This window comes from Cladophialophora bantiana (genome assembly GCF_000835475.1).
Source record: "Cladophialophora bantiana CBS 173.52 unplaced genomic scaffold supercont1.20, whole genome shotgun sequence".
In the NCBI taxonomy this organism is placed as follows: domain Eukaryota; kingdom Fungi; phylum Ascomycota; class Eurotiomycetes; order Chaetothyriales; family Herpotrichiellaceae; genus Cladophialophora; species Cladophialophora bantiana.
Genome location: NW_015971594.1, coordinates 52969 through 67167, shown reverse-complemented (window position 1 = coordinate 67167; position 14199 = coordinate 52969). Strand labels below are relative to the sequence as shown.

Sequence of the window (14199 nt, the reverse complement as noted above, 5' to 3'; positions counted from 1 at the left end):
CTATGAAATGGTCAGTTTGATCTCGGTCTCGGATAACAAGATATAACTTACAATCCCAGATACTTGAACCCACCACCATTCATTCATATATACTAACTCTCCACAGGAGGTGAAAGGCGAGGCTGGTGAGAGCCGTGTTGGACTCGTCGCTCAGAAATCTCTGACCACGAACAGTCGAAGTGAGGGTATCTTGCATCCCGACATGTGAAGGCGATCCATCTCCTGGAGGACGACCAAGTCGCTGTGCCATTCAATTGTCCCCCTTTCCAGCCGTGCTTCAACGATAAGATGGTATTGGAACGAGTGCCACGACAGTCTCGGATTGCTCTCCCTTTGGCCGCCATTGAGAACGGGTAACCGAACGAGAGGTAAAAATAGCACATCCCCTTAGCTGCAATGAAATGACGAATAGAGCGAGACACGGGCCCTTGATAGTCGGAGTGGACTGATGCGTTTTCCAGTTGATAATCATCAGCATCCCCGCCACTGGCAGACGAGGCCACCGAAGATTACACGGGTGTTCTGAGTTAAGAGTTTACCTGCTCTCAATAGCCAACTGTTCCGCTCGGATGTCCATAGTGTTTCCTTGTCGCTCAGTCATCTTCGGACTCCCAATCAATCAACCCGGAACCTGTCTTATCAACCTTAACTTACCCCCGTTTTACCTGACTGTCAATGCGCTCCGCAAACCTCATTGGTCCGGGCCGAAGGTCAATTGGTTGGTCAAGCAAAGACTGATGCTTGATCAGACAATATCGGGTTGATGACCTCGTCTTCGAGCAAATGGAAGAGCTCGTACATCGTGATGTACAGCGGCTTCCCGTCACCCTTCACCGAATCGATAAAGTCTGTTAGGGGCAGGCAATTCCGATCTTGTCTAAGCTGTCACGCATCAGTGAGATTGTATTCATCCCACCGGGTGGTAGATACTTACGTGCTTAGGTCACAACGCCCCAAGGCAGCGAACACTCTGAAACCCAAAGCTTGCTTCATGATATGAAGATGATTCGAGTTGTTGATGTCGTCTCGAAACCGCTGGCTGTCAGCCTGAACATACTCTGCACCTCTGTTTTAAGAACTCAGGTTCTTCGCAATAGTGTGGTAGTCTTGTCCATCGCCTGTATAAAGGCCTTCTTGTGTCACCCAATTCTTCTTAGATTCGTTGTCCGAAGGGGAACTGGGGTCGATGATATTTTTGACGGTCAAGAACTCCTCTAACACCGGGTAATATAGGTGAGCAGCACCCCAACAGGCATGTCAACGGGCTCAGGGCGGGAGCGATAGAAGGAGGAACGATCATAGAAGTCTGCCATCTCAGTGTATTCGACCTGCCCTGCCTCGCTTGCTCGATGGGCCATCTTTCCCAAGAGAAACTGCCAGCGTGATCATAGACGACCTTGAGAAGGGAATAGAGCCTGTCAGCACCCACATCAGACATTGATGCCGGGGAAGAATTTTGCTTTCAACCAGTACTTTCCGGCTGAGTGTTAGGGCGACGACGAGGTCGGCCACTGTCCGTCGGGATGCCCGCCTCCTCCAACGTCGCGATGCGAGGCTTGCAGGCCTCCAACTGGCTGCTGGCTTTGGTGAACGCATTCATATTTTCCCCGTTGGCCTCGTCACCTTCATTTGGACTTCGGTTTGCTCCGCAGAACCAGTGGCAGGGAGGGCTCATGGAGGAAGTTGACAATCAAGTCCTGCCCTCCGCCAACAATTCATGACATGCAATCGAGAAAGACGGCAGGTGGCCAGCAAGGATGTGGGCTCCTGCAACGCATGTGAAATGCCGCCGGTGCGATGCTCTGGAGTGAAAACTTCAGCAGCGGCCGGAATCGGAGCATATCGAAGGCCTGATGGCATGCACCCAAGGCCGGTTCTTCGTGCGCGCACTCATCGCACAAACTGATAGGAGTTAGAACAGGTCTTTTGGCTTTGTCAGATTACTCACAGTGCAACAAAAATGAGTGCGGGAAGATCCTCCAACAAAGATAGATATATATATATATATACATCGGTTATTTGCCTTGTCCGTCTTCGATTGACTCAGTTCGGACATAGAGCGAATCTACTGGGGGTCTCAAGATACTCCCGGAGTATAGTAGACATAGTAGCTGTTTCGAGCACACGCTTTTCTGTCTTTTGCCGCTGCGAAATCTCGTGAGCTGTGAGATCTACTGAATCCATTGGGTTGGAAATGGACAACTCTTTCCTCGGATCCGTAGGGGGCAGAGATACCAAGTTGTCGCTCAAGCAAATAATTCAATGTCGAACTCTTTGAAGAGCTTTTGATATCGTGTTGGTGGCGTTGATCTGGATGGCCGAGTGTGACAGGAGCCTTACGAGCCTCCGCTTTGCACGAATGGGTGTACGATAGGCGACTCGACAAGGCATGCCGTTTATTATGTATTTGTAGAAACGGGGAAGCGGTAGTTCTTTGTTTCCTGCGTGTCGTGATACCTCTGTTCTCTTGCCAGCAGAACGGTCTTTGTTTCCTTGCTCAGAATGGACACATCCCAAGGCACAATTCTCCGTCTTTTAACGTCAAGGTCATGACGTCTGGGGGTGGGCGCCGCTTCTTGGATGACGAGAACACGAACATTGTCCTTTTCTTATTGTAAGCAGAAGGCTAGGGGAGAATCAGGACAGAACACTCTGATGAGACAAAAGGAGACAAACCTCGATAAGTCACCACCAACGAACAAATGCTGATTTTCACATGTACCCAGGATGAAAAGGACAGAAGTGAGGACACAAGAATGGATTAGACACCTCGGCCGGGGAGGAAAGGAGTGGCTCGAAGAGGCCGACAGAAGGTTGTTCTGAGGTTTTCAACAATCTTGAACCAGTCTGTCGCATGATACTGATCAAAACTCAAGTGTCAGCAACATCGTAAGAATCAATTGAGGATATGGATCATTCTCAATACTTACCAGCAACGACACCTGCCACAGACTGGCACTTAAGATCGAGTGAAACAGTTCGAACGTCGACGTGTGCCCTTTGTTTTCCGTGCCTTAGCGGTTTATTCTCAAATCCTTTGACAAGAGTGGTTCATGTTGAGCAAGATCAAGTGTGTCATGGCAAGGTGGGACAAAGACCAACGCTTGGTTGTGGACAGATACTGTTGACACTGAAGCAGTTGTGTATTCCCTGGAAGTCTCAACAATGATAAGAGTGGGGACTAGGATCTGGATATTAACGATTAGTGTCATAGACGTTGTCACGGTTATATTTCAAATAAACTCTCTGTGTATCTCATTTACTGGGCACCGATATCATCAAGAAATTGGCACATTCGAGCATTTAATCTGAGACAAGGCTGTGAAAGATGGGGTTCTTTGGGTCCTCTATCACCCGGATATTAACGGCAAACGACGCGGAGATTCCAAGACGGGAATGGGCGAAGTGGGTCCGGACCGGAAAAACCTCAGCGCCGACCATAGCCGAACCCTGCCGAACCTCGCCGAGACATTCAATTCACTAATCGCTGGTCTTGACATAAACACCCGTCACTATGACGAGCTCCTTGTTCACAGTTGTTCACAGTTGTTGTCGTTAGTCTCAGTGTCCTAGTTGGACATAGACAGGCCCCCGGCCAGAGTTCACATCTTTGTTAGAGGAGCCTGCCCTGATGCCAGATGGATGCGTCTGCTCAGGCACTCCTTTCCGCACAATACTTCTTAACCTCCTTGTCCAGCTTTTCCCTCTGACTTGAAACATTCTCCATCATCTCCTTGACCACCTTTGTCTCCGTTGTTTCTCGCATACCCTGCTCCACAACCTTCTTCAATCCACTCTCGCCATACACGTCCTCCATCAAATCCATGACTGCAAACAATTGATTTGGCAACCACGTAACGATAGGAGATCCTCCCGTGGCTGTGGGATGGGACGAACGCTTGATAATGTATTCCCTAGCAAACAGCCAATGACGCCAGCGAAAACTGCGCACGTGGTTAAGTAATTTGAGGTAGAGTGTTGGCAACAGCAAGGCAGTGGTCTCGTCCTGGTCAGTCACATTGTTGCCTTTCATATTCCGCGACAAGGCATGATGAGTACAGTACTGTCTCACACCCACCTCCGCGCTTTTACTCATGACCCACGCCAGAAACTCCCGATGTGTCTTTGGTCGGTAACTCCTGAAATCCCTAAGAATCTCTGTGAGCGGGTTGCTCGGCATGGGTATCTCCATCAGATGATCTAATAGGGGAATGATACTGTCATTTGCGCCAGATTCGCCGCGGAAATATAAGGGTTTGGAGTCTCCATAGCGGGTGCCCTGATAGATCACCCCATTTGGAAACATGGATTGTGAGGTGATTCCGAAGATGAATGTGCGGTACGAGAGATAGTCTTTTGGTAGGGAATGGTTCCACATTTGTTCCATGTGGGATTCGATGCGGGTCATGGCAGAGAGCATAGTTTGGAATGCTGAGACTGCGGAAGATACGTCATTGGGAGAGTGTTCGATGATTGACAGGAGGTTGACGGCGCCTGAAATCAAGGGACCTGTTTCCTGGACCATATGGACGTGGGTCAAGATGAAGCCAGCTTCTGAGCTTGAGGGGTCAAGACCACGTTCAAACGCACGAACGAGACGGAGATTGTCGTATAAGCTTGCACCGATACTAGGATTGACGAGGGAGTAGTTATATAGTGCATATGATGCAGCGTAGGACATGAATGGCGGAATGTCGAGACTAAATCGGAAGGATTAGCGAGCACACGGGAAAGTACTAAGCTATTGCTCAAGAATACTTACATGTCTGCGGCTTTCACCAGTGGCGAGGCAATGCACTTCGGCAGGACCGCTCTCCCTAAACCATAGCCGGCTTCATGGTCTTTCGACCACGTCTCCCAACAAGGCTCCAACAGATACGCGCTAGCCAAAAAGCTGTAGTCTCGGAAGACGGCGGTAATGGCCTCGAGGTCGAGATCGCCAGTATCGGCCCTCAAGTCATCAACGTAAGAGGTCAAATCTGGTAAAGCACCCGAGTCGATAAGAGGGCCGAGCTTGAATGTGGCGAGCAAACCAGGCGAGCCATCTGCTTTGACTATTGGCATGTCGTCGAGAATCGCTGATAACGCATTGAATTGTGCTGGCAGATGCAGCAGGGGCGAACGGCAAGGAAGAAAGCCGGTACTGGTGGTAACCGTGAAAGGGTCTGCAGAGTGTGGGAGACTTGCAGCATCGGAATGGATGTGAGGAAAGAGAGTCGAGAGAGGGGGAAGCGGTGGTGAGTCGACAAGGTATGTCATCTTGACAGGCGTAGTAGTTGGATCTAAAGCGATCAAACAGGTGGTGTAGCCTTGCCCGAGTATAGCAACTGGACGGTGGAAAGCCCTCCGCATGCAGCGAAAACGAGACAGGAGAGCGTTTAGTCCAGATGCGCGCACGAGGAGTCTCCTCGTTTCTCGAAGCAGGATCAGTTGCTTATATGCCCCTTTGGCCGGAAGTTATTCCGGCCAATGGATAGGAGAAGAGCGACTGTTGCGGTGAGCAAAGTCCACGCGGATTCCATCATGACAGAGGAATAACATGTACGCGCAGGAGAATCCGAGCCCGTTCGTCACCTTGGACGCTTGTCCAGGTCGTGGATGTCGTGATAGGGGCTACCAGCCTCGTCTTGGCATTGACTGCATCCATATAAGTCTCAGTAACGGGATATTGCAAGGTTGCTAATTGCTCTGCATTTCATACCAGCATTCTGTGACACCAAGGAGAGATGCATTGGCACGATATATTCTCCCTTGCTGCGTCGTTCAGGGCATACCCAGGCCAAGCATGACTCTTCGATGATGAAGTTGCAGGGGGACGAAGGTCTGCCGGACTCAGGCGGACGGTCGGTGGTGAGGTGCCCACGAGCCCAAAAATGACATTTGAGAAGGAGAAGCCCACCGTTGACCCCTCTTCGAATCCATTGCTCTTAAGTAAGAAATTGCTGGAGGCCGGAATTCGATACGCTCTGGAGCTGAAAGATGGAACGAGATGATTCGCCTGGCCGGAAAGTTGGACGCTGCATGGGGAGACCGGGCGTTGATTGGTCCATTGGCCGGAATTGTGGCCTTGCGTTGGACAAACAAACTGAGTGACGGGGCTGAACTGAGGTCAGTCAAAGTCTGTCAATTCAGTCCTCGTGACAACACAGGGAAGTCAGTCATGGTCTCATGAACAGCCATCTCTGCTGGTCCTGGTCCAGGGACTTGCAAATCGACATGCGCTCTTTGTGACCAGCCTGAGCCAAGCGGCTCTCTCTTGGCAGTTGGTAACAACAACCTCCACCCATTGTCGAGGCCGTCAAGGGGTGTATTTGAGTGATTCCGACTTATACTAGTTCAAACTCCATCATTTCATTTGGATGAGCCAGAACCTCGCTTGGATTGAGGCCATGCACCACGCATTCACCGAGGAACAGATATTTAGCAGGATGGCGAGGCGGACCGCCAATCGATGACGTTGACCGTTTCGATTCGCGTAACAATCTTCCTCTTCTCGGTGACGTGGAGTTTGCTTGGAGAGCAGCAGGAAACTCGTCGAGCGGACGAATCGTGTATAATACACTCCCGCCTCTGAAAGCGCAGAGCCAATCTCTAGACTGCACCATGGCTGAAGTCCTCACGGAGCGACATTGGGCGCCAGCTTGGAGTGATCTCTGCAACAAAGATGGCGCATAATCTTGGTTTAGCTCCTGATATGCAGCCTTGTGTGATTTCAACGGTTCGTCAGAGAGCTCCGGTGCTAGGGATGCAAGCGATTGAGTAAATTGGCTTTCATCAGGGCAGCCGCTCAGTATAGACTGGGCTGGTGAGTCGGCGACGAGGAAAACGCTAGGCCAGGACAGTGGACGCGTGACTATACAACCAAGACGGACACCAAATACTGTCAGGGAGGGCCACGATGACATCAGTGAGGCCGTCGGCCCGGGTTGGAAACTCAACTTGTAAATGGGCGAAGTCTCGGCTTGTGGTAAAGGCGGCACATCTTTAGGAGAGTCTTCGTCAAAGGCGGACTCCGGGCCAAGATCCATAGGACTCATGATGACCAACGGCCGAAGCGGGAGTGATTGCCTCCAATCCGGCAGCCAGCCTGGCCAGTCTGTTGCTTGGTCATTAGCCCTGTACCTGCCAGCGGCACTGATGATGGCTAAGTCGTGCTCTTTCTCGATGCAATACAGAAAGACCTTCAGATAAAGGTAGAACAAGTTTTCTTCTTGAGAAGGCACTATCCCTGGAGGATGTTGGATGTTTGACTTCGACTTTATAGCGCGGAGCAAGTCAGGCATCAAGCCCAGCAAGGCATAAATTGCGTCTTCGGGTTTCGTGCTGGTTCTTGGCCTGGTCAGCATGAGCAACTTACTGAGCTTTAGTGTACCCTTCTCCAGTTCGTTTCTCACTGTCAGGATACTCTCAAAGGAGCCGTTAGAGTCGTACAAGAGACTCGAGCTGCGTAACTTTGAAGCGTAGTGGAAGTACCACAGAGACAAGTCGCTCCATGCCATTTCGAGATCGCCGCAGCAGATAATTGCGGCCTTCGCGAGGATGATCTCTTGGAAGGTCCACTTCCTCGTAAAGTACACGTGCTGAAAAATCGACAACGCGTATTTCAAAGCGGGAGGAGTGTCGTGCCGTCTGTTCTTGGGCCGATGGGCCGACAAACAACTGAGGCTAGAAGTTGAGGAGGAGAGGCTGGTTAGGCTTTCACGCGAGCTCGATGCACGGCTAGAATATCGCGACAAGCGTGGAGACCTGGAGGTCCCTCGTGCTGCGAGTGATCTTGTTCGAGGTGTGGAAAGCCCACTCGACGAGTCCAGAAAATCCGACCGAACAAGGCTCGAACTCAGAGAGGTCTCCTGCAGCAGTTCGAATGCCAGGGACATCTTCTGGTCATACTTGCCGAGCCAGACAATCACACGGCACGCAGAAGAATAAAGGCGTCCTGGACTGGCATGAGCACGCAGGAATGTCATCTAAAGCATAACTTGGCTGGGCATACCCATCAACCCGACTTGTTTCATCAACTCCTGACCCTGGACTTGATTGATGCAGAGTTGGTCCACCCACAGCCGTCTCCAAGCGTCTGGATAGCGCAGATGTAGAAGGGCAGTGTACAGAGACTCCGTAACAGGAAAGTTAAAGCCATTGCAAGAGATGACTTTGGATGGGATAGTTTCACCCCAGACGTAGGACAGCGCCTCGAACTGAGTACTCTTGGGAGAGGACACCACTTGCATCTCACAGATGATAGGGGTGCCTTTATTGCCTGGAGCCAGCAACAAGGTACGGATCTCCTCAGCATGGAGCGTGCTGTAAACATCTTGAGCAGTGGCATCCCCGTCGAGGATAAAACCCCGGTCGTCCATCATCGGATTCGTAGTTAATGCAGGCGGCACCAGCTGCAGACTGCCCAGTACTTGTTCATCGTCCAAGCTCGCAAGTGCGATCGAGTTGGCACCACCAAGCGTGAAATCTTTGGCCAGGATCGGTCCCGACAGTTGTCTTGAGTTCACTTGCCTCGTCCGGGTCTTTAAAGAGGCCCGCAAGCTCTGGCAGAGTAGGGTACGGGGGAGAAGCTGGTGGAAGACTGTTGGCTTACATTCAGAAGAAAAAGAGGACGAGCTGCTTACCGAGGAGGGATGAGTTTTCTCGCCCCCATTTGCTGTAAGACTGACGGTTTAGCAAGTTAAATTCCGCGGGGTTGCGAATCCCGGATATTTTGATTCGATGTGGCACCGAGCATTGCTGCCTCTCTTCCACTTCCTTAGCACGCGCCGCCAAGTCAGCAGGGTGTCTGTCTGTTGCTCGAGTCGTTACAGTTCTGGCATTTGAAACATCTAGAGGAATACGAGGCAAGACAACTGATAAGAGCGTTGCGAAGCCAGGAAAGAGAGAGTGGGTTGTGTGTCTCAGTGGTTCATCTCTCGTGGCAATATCCCTATGTACTGGTGTTTGACTTCGACGTTTTCCCCGCCCTGGTCACTCAATATACAACCTTCAAACTCCATCCCGCACCAACCACCCTTGCCGCCGTTAACATGGTCAACGACGCCGCATAACTACAACTAGTAAACGCAATCAGTCCCCAGTATTCGCCCTGGCACGCAGTCACCAACTGTCCCGCGATCGGAATGCCCGTCAAGGATCCAAACGACACAAGAGTATAGCAAGTGGCATAGTAGCGTCCATAATTCTCGACTCTGCACAACTGTCCCACGCATACGGGAGTCAGCGAGATGCCTGAACCGGAGGCGAATCCAAAGGTCAACGCGTAGACGACGATCAACGCAATGGATCCGTTGGATGGGAGCCAGAACGCCAACGTAGAGACCAGGCACAAAGAGATGGTCACAACCATGGCATTGAATCGGCCAACCTTATCGGCGACAAATCCTGGAAAATATCGACCAAAGCATGAGCCGACATTCAATATTGCAATGATCTGGTACGAGAATGAGGACGAGACGCCGTGACTCAAGGCATAGCTGCTAAGGTAGGTCAACGGGACGAAAAGGCCCCATTCCACGAAGAAGACGCCCGCTGTGGTCAGCGCGAAGACCGGATCTCGGAAAATCCGGAAGTCCGGGAGAATGTTCTCCTTAGTGGCCTTCCGTGGCGGGAGGCGTGATCTAATGAAGAGGTTCGCAAAGATCAACAGAACCAGATTGATCAGTGCGCAGACTCGAGTCGACCACGCCCAGCCGATCTTGGGGAACAGTGCCTGGAGAGTCAGTGGAAACAGGATCCCGCCCATCGAACCTCCAGCTGCCGCAAGGCCCGTGGTCTGGCCTCTTTTGCTCAGAAAGAAGTGGCCAATCGCGGCAATGGCAGGCGTGAAAACCAAAGAGGTCCCGAGCCCACCTACGATACCGATTACGATGAGGAAGTGCCAGTACTCAATGCAGACCCCCATGAGGAGGTGCGAAGCGAGCATAAAAACAGACCCAGCAAGCACCAACCAACGGGGACCTTTGGCGTCAAACACCGGCCCGATCTGTACGCCCAGGACGAAGGACAGAAAGGCGTAGATGCCGAAGATCCAGCCAATGGTGCTCTCACTTTTGCTTCGAAGTTGATGTGTGGAAAGGTATGCCTGGTATGTTCCCAGCGTATTCATCATCCCAAGAGCGCTCATCAACCCGCAAAAAGAGCCAAACACGCACAACCACGCCTCCCTGCCGCCCTCTGGATAGGTATTCCCGTATGCATCAGTGGATACCCGACTGGCCGTGATTAAACTACTGGGCACCTGGTGCAATGTCGGGGTCCTAGAGCTGGATGATAGTGAAGAGGAGGATCTGGGCCGTGGTTTGCCCGAGGCGTCGTGACTATGCGACTGTTCGAGATCGCAACAATACGAAGTGGTGAATGGTGCTGCAGCGATTGATGGTGCCGCCGATGTCGCCTGCCGTGACCCGACACCGGGGCGTTCGAGTCCAGAGATTTCGTGAATCTCCTTCATATCGCTGACAGCCATACGACTCAGTTTCTTCTCGGCTTTCTCTGCGGCTTCTTCGGTGACAAGGGTGAAGGCACCAAGCGTTTGGTCACTGTCCTTCCATGACTTTTTCTCCGGTTCCTGACCAGCGGACAGTGAACAAGATCTGCTTCTTTCAGGGGTTGAGCATGGCGAACGGCTTGGTTCTCGGTGAGATGGAGTTTGTGAGTGTGATTGTTGTGGGAGCTGATTCAGATCTGGATTAAGAGGGCTTGCGTCCGGAGCCAATCTCAATTGGCCCAGGGGAGTTCCGTGGTATTGTTGCTGTTCTTGGGGGTGCTGGAAGGTCATGGACTCTAATATTCCTCTAGGAGAAAAGGGAAACTCTATGGTTCAATGATTAGAGGCGGAGATCAGCTGTTGAGGTGATCCTGGCTTTTCGCGTAAACTGGTGAAGGAGGAAGATGGAAATTCAGCAAACAAAGAGGCCAGGATGTATCTGTCTAGTTCGGTATATGTATTCGTATATGTGAGAGGGCATTTGCCACAGTTTTTGCAGCAAGACACGGCAGATGACGAGCAAAAGAGAAGAAAAAAGGAACGCAGGGCGGCCGCTGTACCAAACCCTGCAAAAGCCATTATAGCGAGGAAAAAGTTGAGCATGCAGATCGGTCATATCCGTGGCCGTTCGTGTGGAGATGGCTCTAAACGAGAGATGCGAATGAAGCTTACTACGAGGTACGGAGTAGGGACTCCGTACTTGGTACTGGATACAGAAGCGACAACAAATGCAGGAAGAATGAGGGGAAGCAAGGAAGGATGCTGGTGTGGAGAGCAAGAGCCTGCTGTGGCTCGTACATCCTCTGTCGTACATCGGCCACGTGCCTATATTCCTTGTGACTCTACACAAGGTGCTCTGTACCGAGCATATATGTCATAGCCTTGGCATATGCACCCTGAGGCCAGAAGCAAACGGAAAAAATGAGAAGGAAAAATCTCAAATGGATTCTTGCATCGTGATATCACATTCATTTCTAGACCCGTTGACGTTCATTAGGTTGCTGCTGATCCTTCTCCTGCAAGCGTGCCGCTTCCAGCCGACCTTCCTATGCGCAATTTCGACAAAGCATAGTATCAACTAAACGCTCGCTCACATCCCGTTTCTTGGGTTCGTCGCCCGTGGGTTCTTGCAAAAAGAGGCTGTTGCACGATTATCCTTCGTAGGCTGCCTTCCAATCGCTTCTCTCCCACTTCGTCTGCCTCATCTCACGCTCAGCTCCTCTCTCAATTTCGAAGGCGGGTTCGGATTGGCCGCCGCTACCATCTTATTCCTCCTGCCCAACAACGTCGAATTGTCCAGGCTCAGCTCGAACGGCTGCTTGTTCCGCCGCCCAACACTCTGCTTGGCCGCCGCCGCCACCGCCGCACTATGCTGGCCATAACCTCTCTGTTCCTGTTGATTGTTGTGATGCTGGCTTCTAGCCGGCGCTGCTGCAGCTCGCGCTTGGGCCGCTGCAGACGGCTGCGTTCCAAGGTTGGTTTGACGCATCTTCGCTTCCATGCTGGACACGTCGGCGGGTTGCTGATTCTTCGGCACCTTGCTAGACACTTCCTCCTCGTAATCTTCATCCTCGTCGTCGTCATCTTCATTCAGAGGATTTAATCCACCCGGCATACCCGCTCCTCGGTAACCTTGCTTAAAGTTCTTTCTCCTCTTGGCTTCCTCTTCTTGCCGGTGTACGGCGTAACCCACATCAAACACTTCGCGTAGGTTGACAGCACCAGGCGATCTAAAATCCGCTCGCTTGGCCCCTGGCGTGTTGGGAGTGGTGAGGAACTCTGCAGGTATATTGCCTGCTTGGGCGATTTCCTTTTGCCGGACATGAAGAGGGGTGGCAAGGGGAGGAGCATCTGCAGCAGCATAGGTAGGTTCATTGACATTCCGAATCCATGGATGGTTCAGAAATTCTTGAATCGAATATCGCCGGTCTGGATTGACAGTCAGAAGATGAGAGACCAGATCTTGTGCTGATTTCGAAATGTCATCCCACCACGGCGACAGGAAAGTATATTGACCGCGAGCAACCTTTTCCGTTAGGACTTGGATCGACTCGTCGTAGAAAGGAGGAAAACCACAAAGAAGGGTGTACAGCACACAACCGAGAGCCCACATGTCGACTGATTTGCTGTATCGTTCATCCTTCACAATTTCGGGAGCCGTGTAGCCAACTGTACCGCAGGGCGTCATGGTTTGAGAATCCCAAATAACTTTTGAGAGGCCGAAATCGGCGATCTTGATTTGACCGATGCCACCAGCTCCGACACCTGGAATGAATTCTCCCTCGTCGGCCTTGTCTTCGTCGTCGGGACTTCTTGGTTTTGGGTTACGAGTTGGGACAAACGGTATAGGATAGAACAGAAGATTTTCAGGCTTGATGTCACTGGAGCGAGGTTAGCCTCACGCGAGATATATCATTTCCCATCCCCAATACATACCGATGGACCACACCTGTCTCTTCATGCAGATAAAGTAAGGCCTCGGCGACTTGAGTAATGACGTGACGGCTCAGATCTTCACTGAAGTACGTCAAGCGGACAATTTGGTGGAACAATTCACCACCCGGACACAGCTCGAGAACAATATAGTAATACTGTCGGGACTCGGAAAAGTCAATGAGCTTCACGATATTGGGATGGTCCAATTGGCGCATAATCTGCACTTCTTTGAGAATATTGGCTCGCTATGAGAAGAGGTTAGTCTTCGTTCCGATGGAGGTAAGGAGTGGATCAGTGCGTCAATTGGGTCAAAGAGGATGTGGTAAGTAAAGGTTTCGGATAGGATGGAAGTGCGCACCTCCACGCCCTTTGGTTGTTTTTTGAAGTTCGGATGAAGGTGAGCATCGCCCTAGGTTAGAAGAGGTTGGTTTTGAAGCTGTCTTGAAGAAGGGGCGGTGGAAAGAGAGCGAGAGGGGGATCGTGCAATGCTGGGAACGGCAATGCCAGGGCCGGGGAAGGGGAGGGGGAGTGAAGTGAAGGGGCAGAAGGAAAATCCCAAAGCATGGCAGTGTCCCATGACTCCCGACATACCTGATTCGAGTTCATTTCGAACTTGCGGACCACCTTGATGGCGACCTCGTCTCCTGTCTGGGTATCTCTGGCCTTGTAGACATTGCTGAAAGCGCCGTCTCCCATCTTTTCTACCAGGATGAAGCGTTCAAGGCCAGGGTACCGGGGCATTTTATTGGCCTTTTCCCTCTCTTCAGCGACGATGGCTTCGATGTCTGCTTGGATCTTCTGGTTCTTGCCCGCAGCATGGGCTGCGGCAGCTCCGGCTTGAGCGGCCACATTTCGATTGTCACCAGCCGCCACGGAATAGTCACCAGGTTGAGGTTGAATGTGTTGCTGTGGTTGTCTATGGTGGTTGCCTACAGGATCGGAGACCCCGTGGTGGTACTTCTGCTGCTGGGCATGAACTGGAGAGATGTTGGTAGTGGGATGATCGCGGGGAGGTTCGGCAACCCGGGCCTGCTTCCCATGACGTATAAAGTTTTTGAGGTTCTGAATGGTGCTCATTTTAGCCAATGGTCCTGAGCAGGTAAACAAACGGGGCGGCGATGTGAAGATGGAATAGGAGCGGTGGATTGAGGAAGAGAGGTCGAGAGATTTCGATCGCTGCCAGCAGTTGACAGAGGACGAGGTGCGGAATGGAAGAAAAAGTTCACGGCAGTAGGTAGGAGGCCAGGAGCAGGCAGGGTCCTGGGGTCCAG

The 14199-nt window shown here is 51.6% G+C and overlaps 3 protein-coding genes across 3 annotated transcripts; all 3 read right to left on the bottom strand.

Moving 5' to 3' along the window:
- Positions 1 to 3652: 3652 nt before the first annotated feature.
- Positions 3653 to 5259, bottom strand: Z519_10855 (uncharacterized protein; the record flags this gene model as incomplete). Its single annotated transcript, XM_016768570.1, has 2 exons — positions 3653 to 4700; positions 4763 to 5259. 2 exons carry the CDS (start codon positions 5257 to 5259, stop codon positions 3653 to 3655), a joined length of 1545 nt encoding a protein of 514 aa, XP_016614957.1.
- Positions 5260 to 6326: 1067 nt separating this feature from the next.
- On the bottom strand, positions 6327 to 10783 carry Z519_10854 (uncharacterized protein; the record flags this gene model as incomplete). The annotated part of the gene is made up of 3 exons (XM_016768569.1): positions 6327 to 7936; positions 7994 to 8581; positions 9010 to 10783. The coding sequence occupies 3 exons, from the start codon at positions 10781 to 10783 to the stop codon at positions 6327 to 6329; spliced, it is 3972 nt and encodes a 1323-aa protein (XP_016614956.1).
- A 910-nt stretch (positions 10784 to 11693) lies between these two features.
- Positions 11694 to 14005, bottom strand: Z519_10853 (uncharacterized protein; the record flags this gene model as incomplete). Its single annotated transcript, XM_016768568.1, has 3 exons — positions 11694 to 12873; positions 12929 to 13173; positions 13520 to 14005. 3 exons carry the CDS (start codon positions 14003 to 14005, stop codon positions 11694 to 11696), a joined length of 1911 nt encoding a protein of 636 aa, XP_016614955.1.
- Between the last annotated feature and the right edge of the window lie 194 nt (positions 14006 to 14199).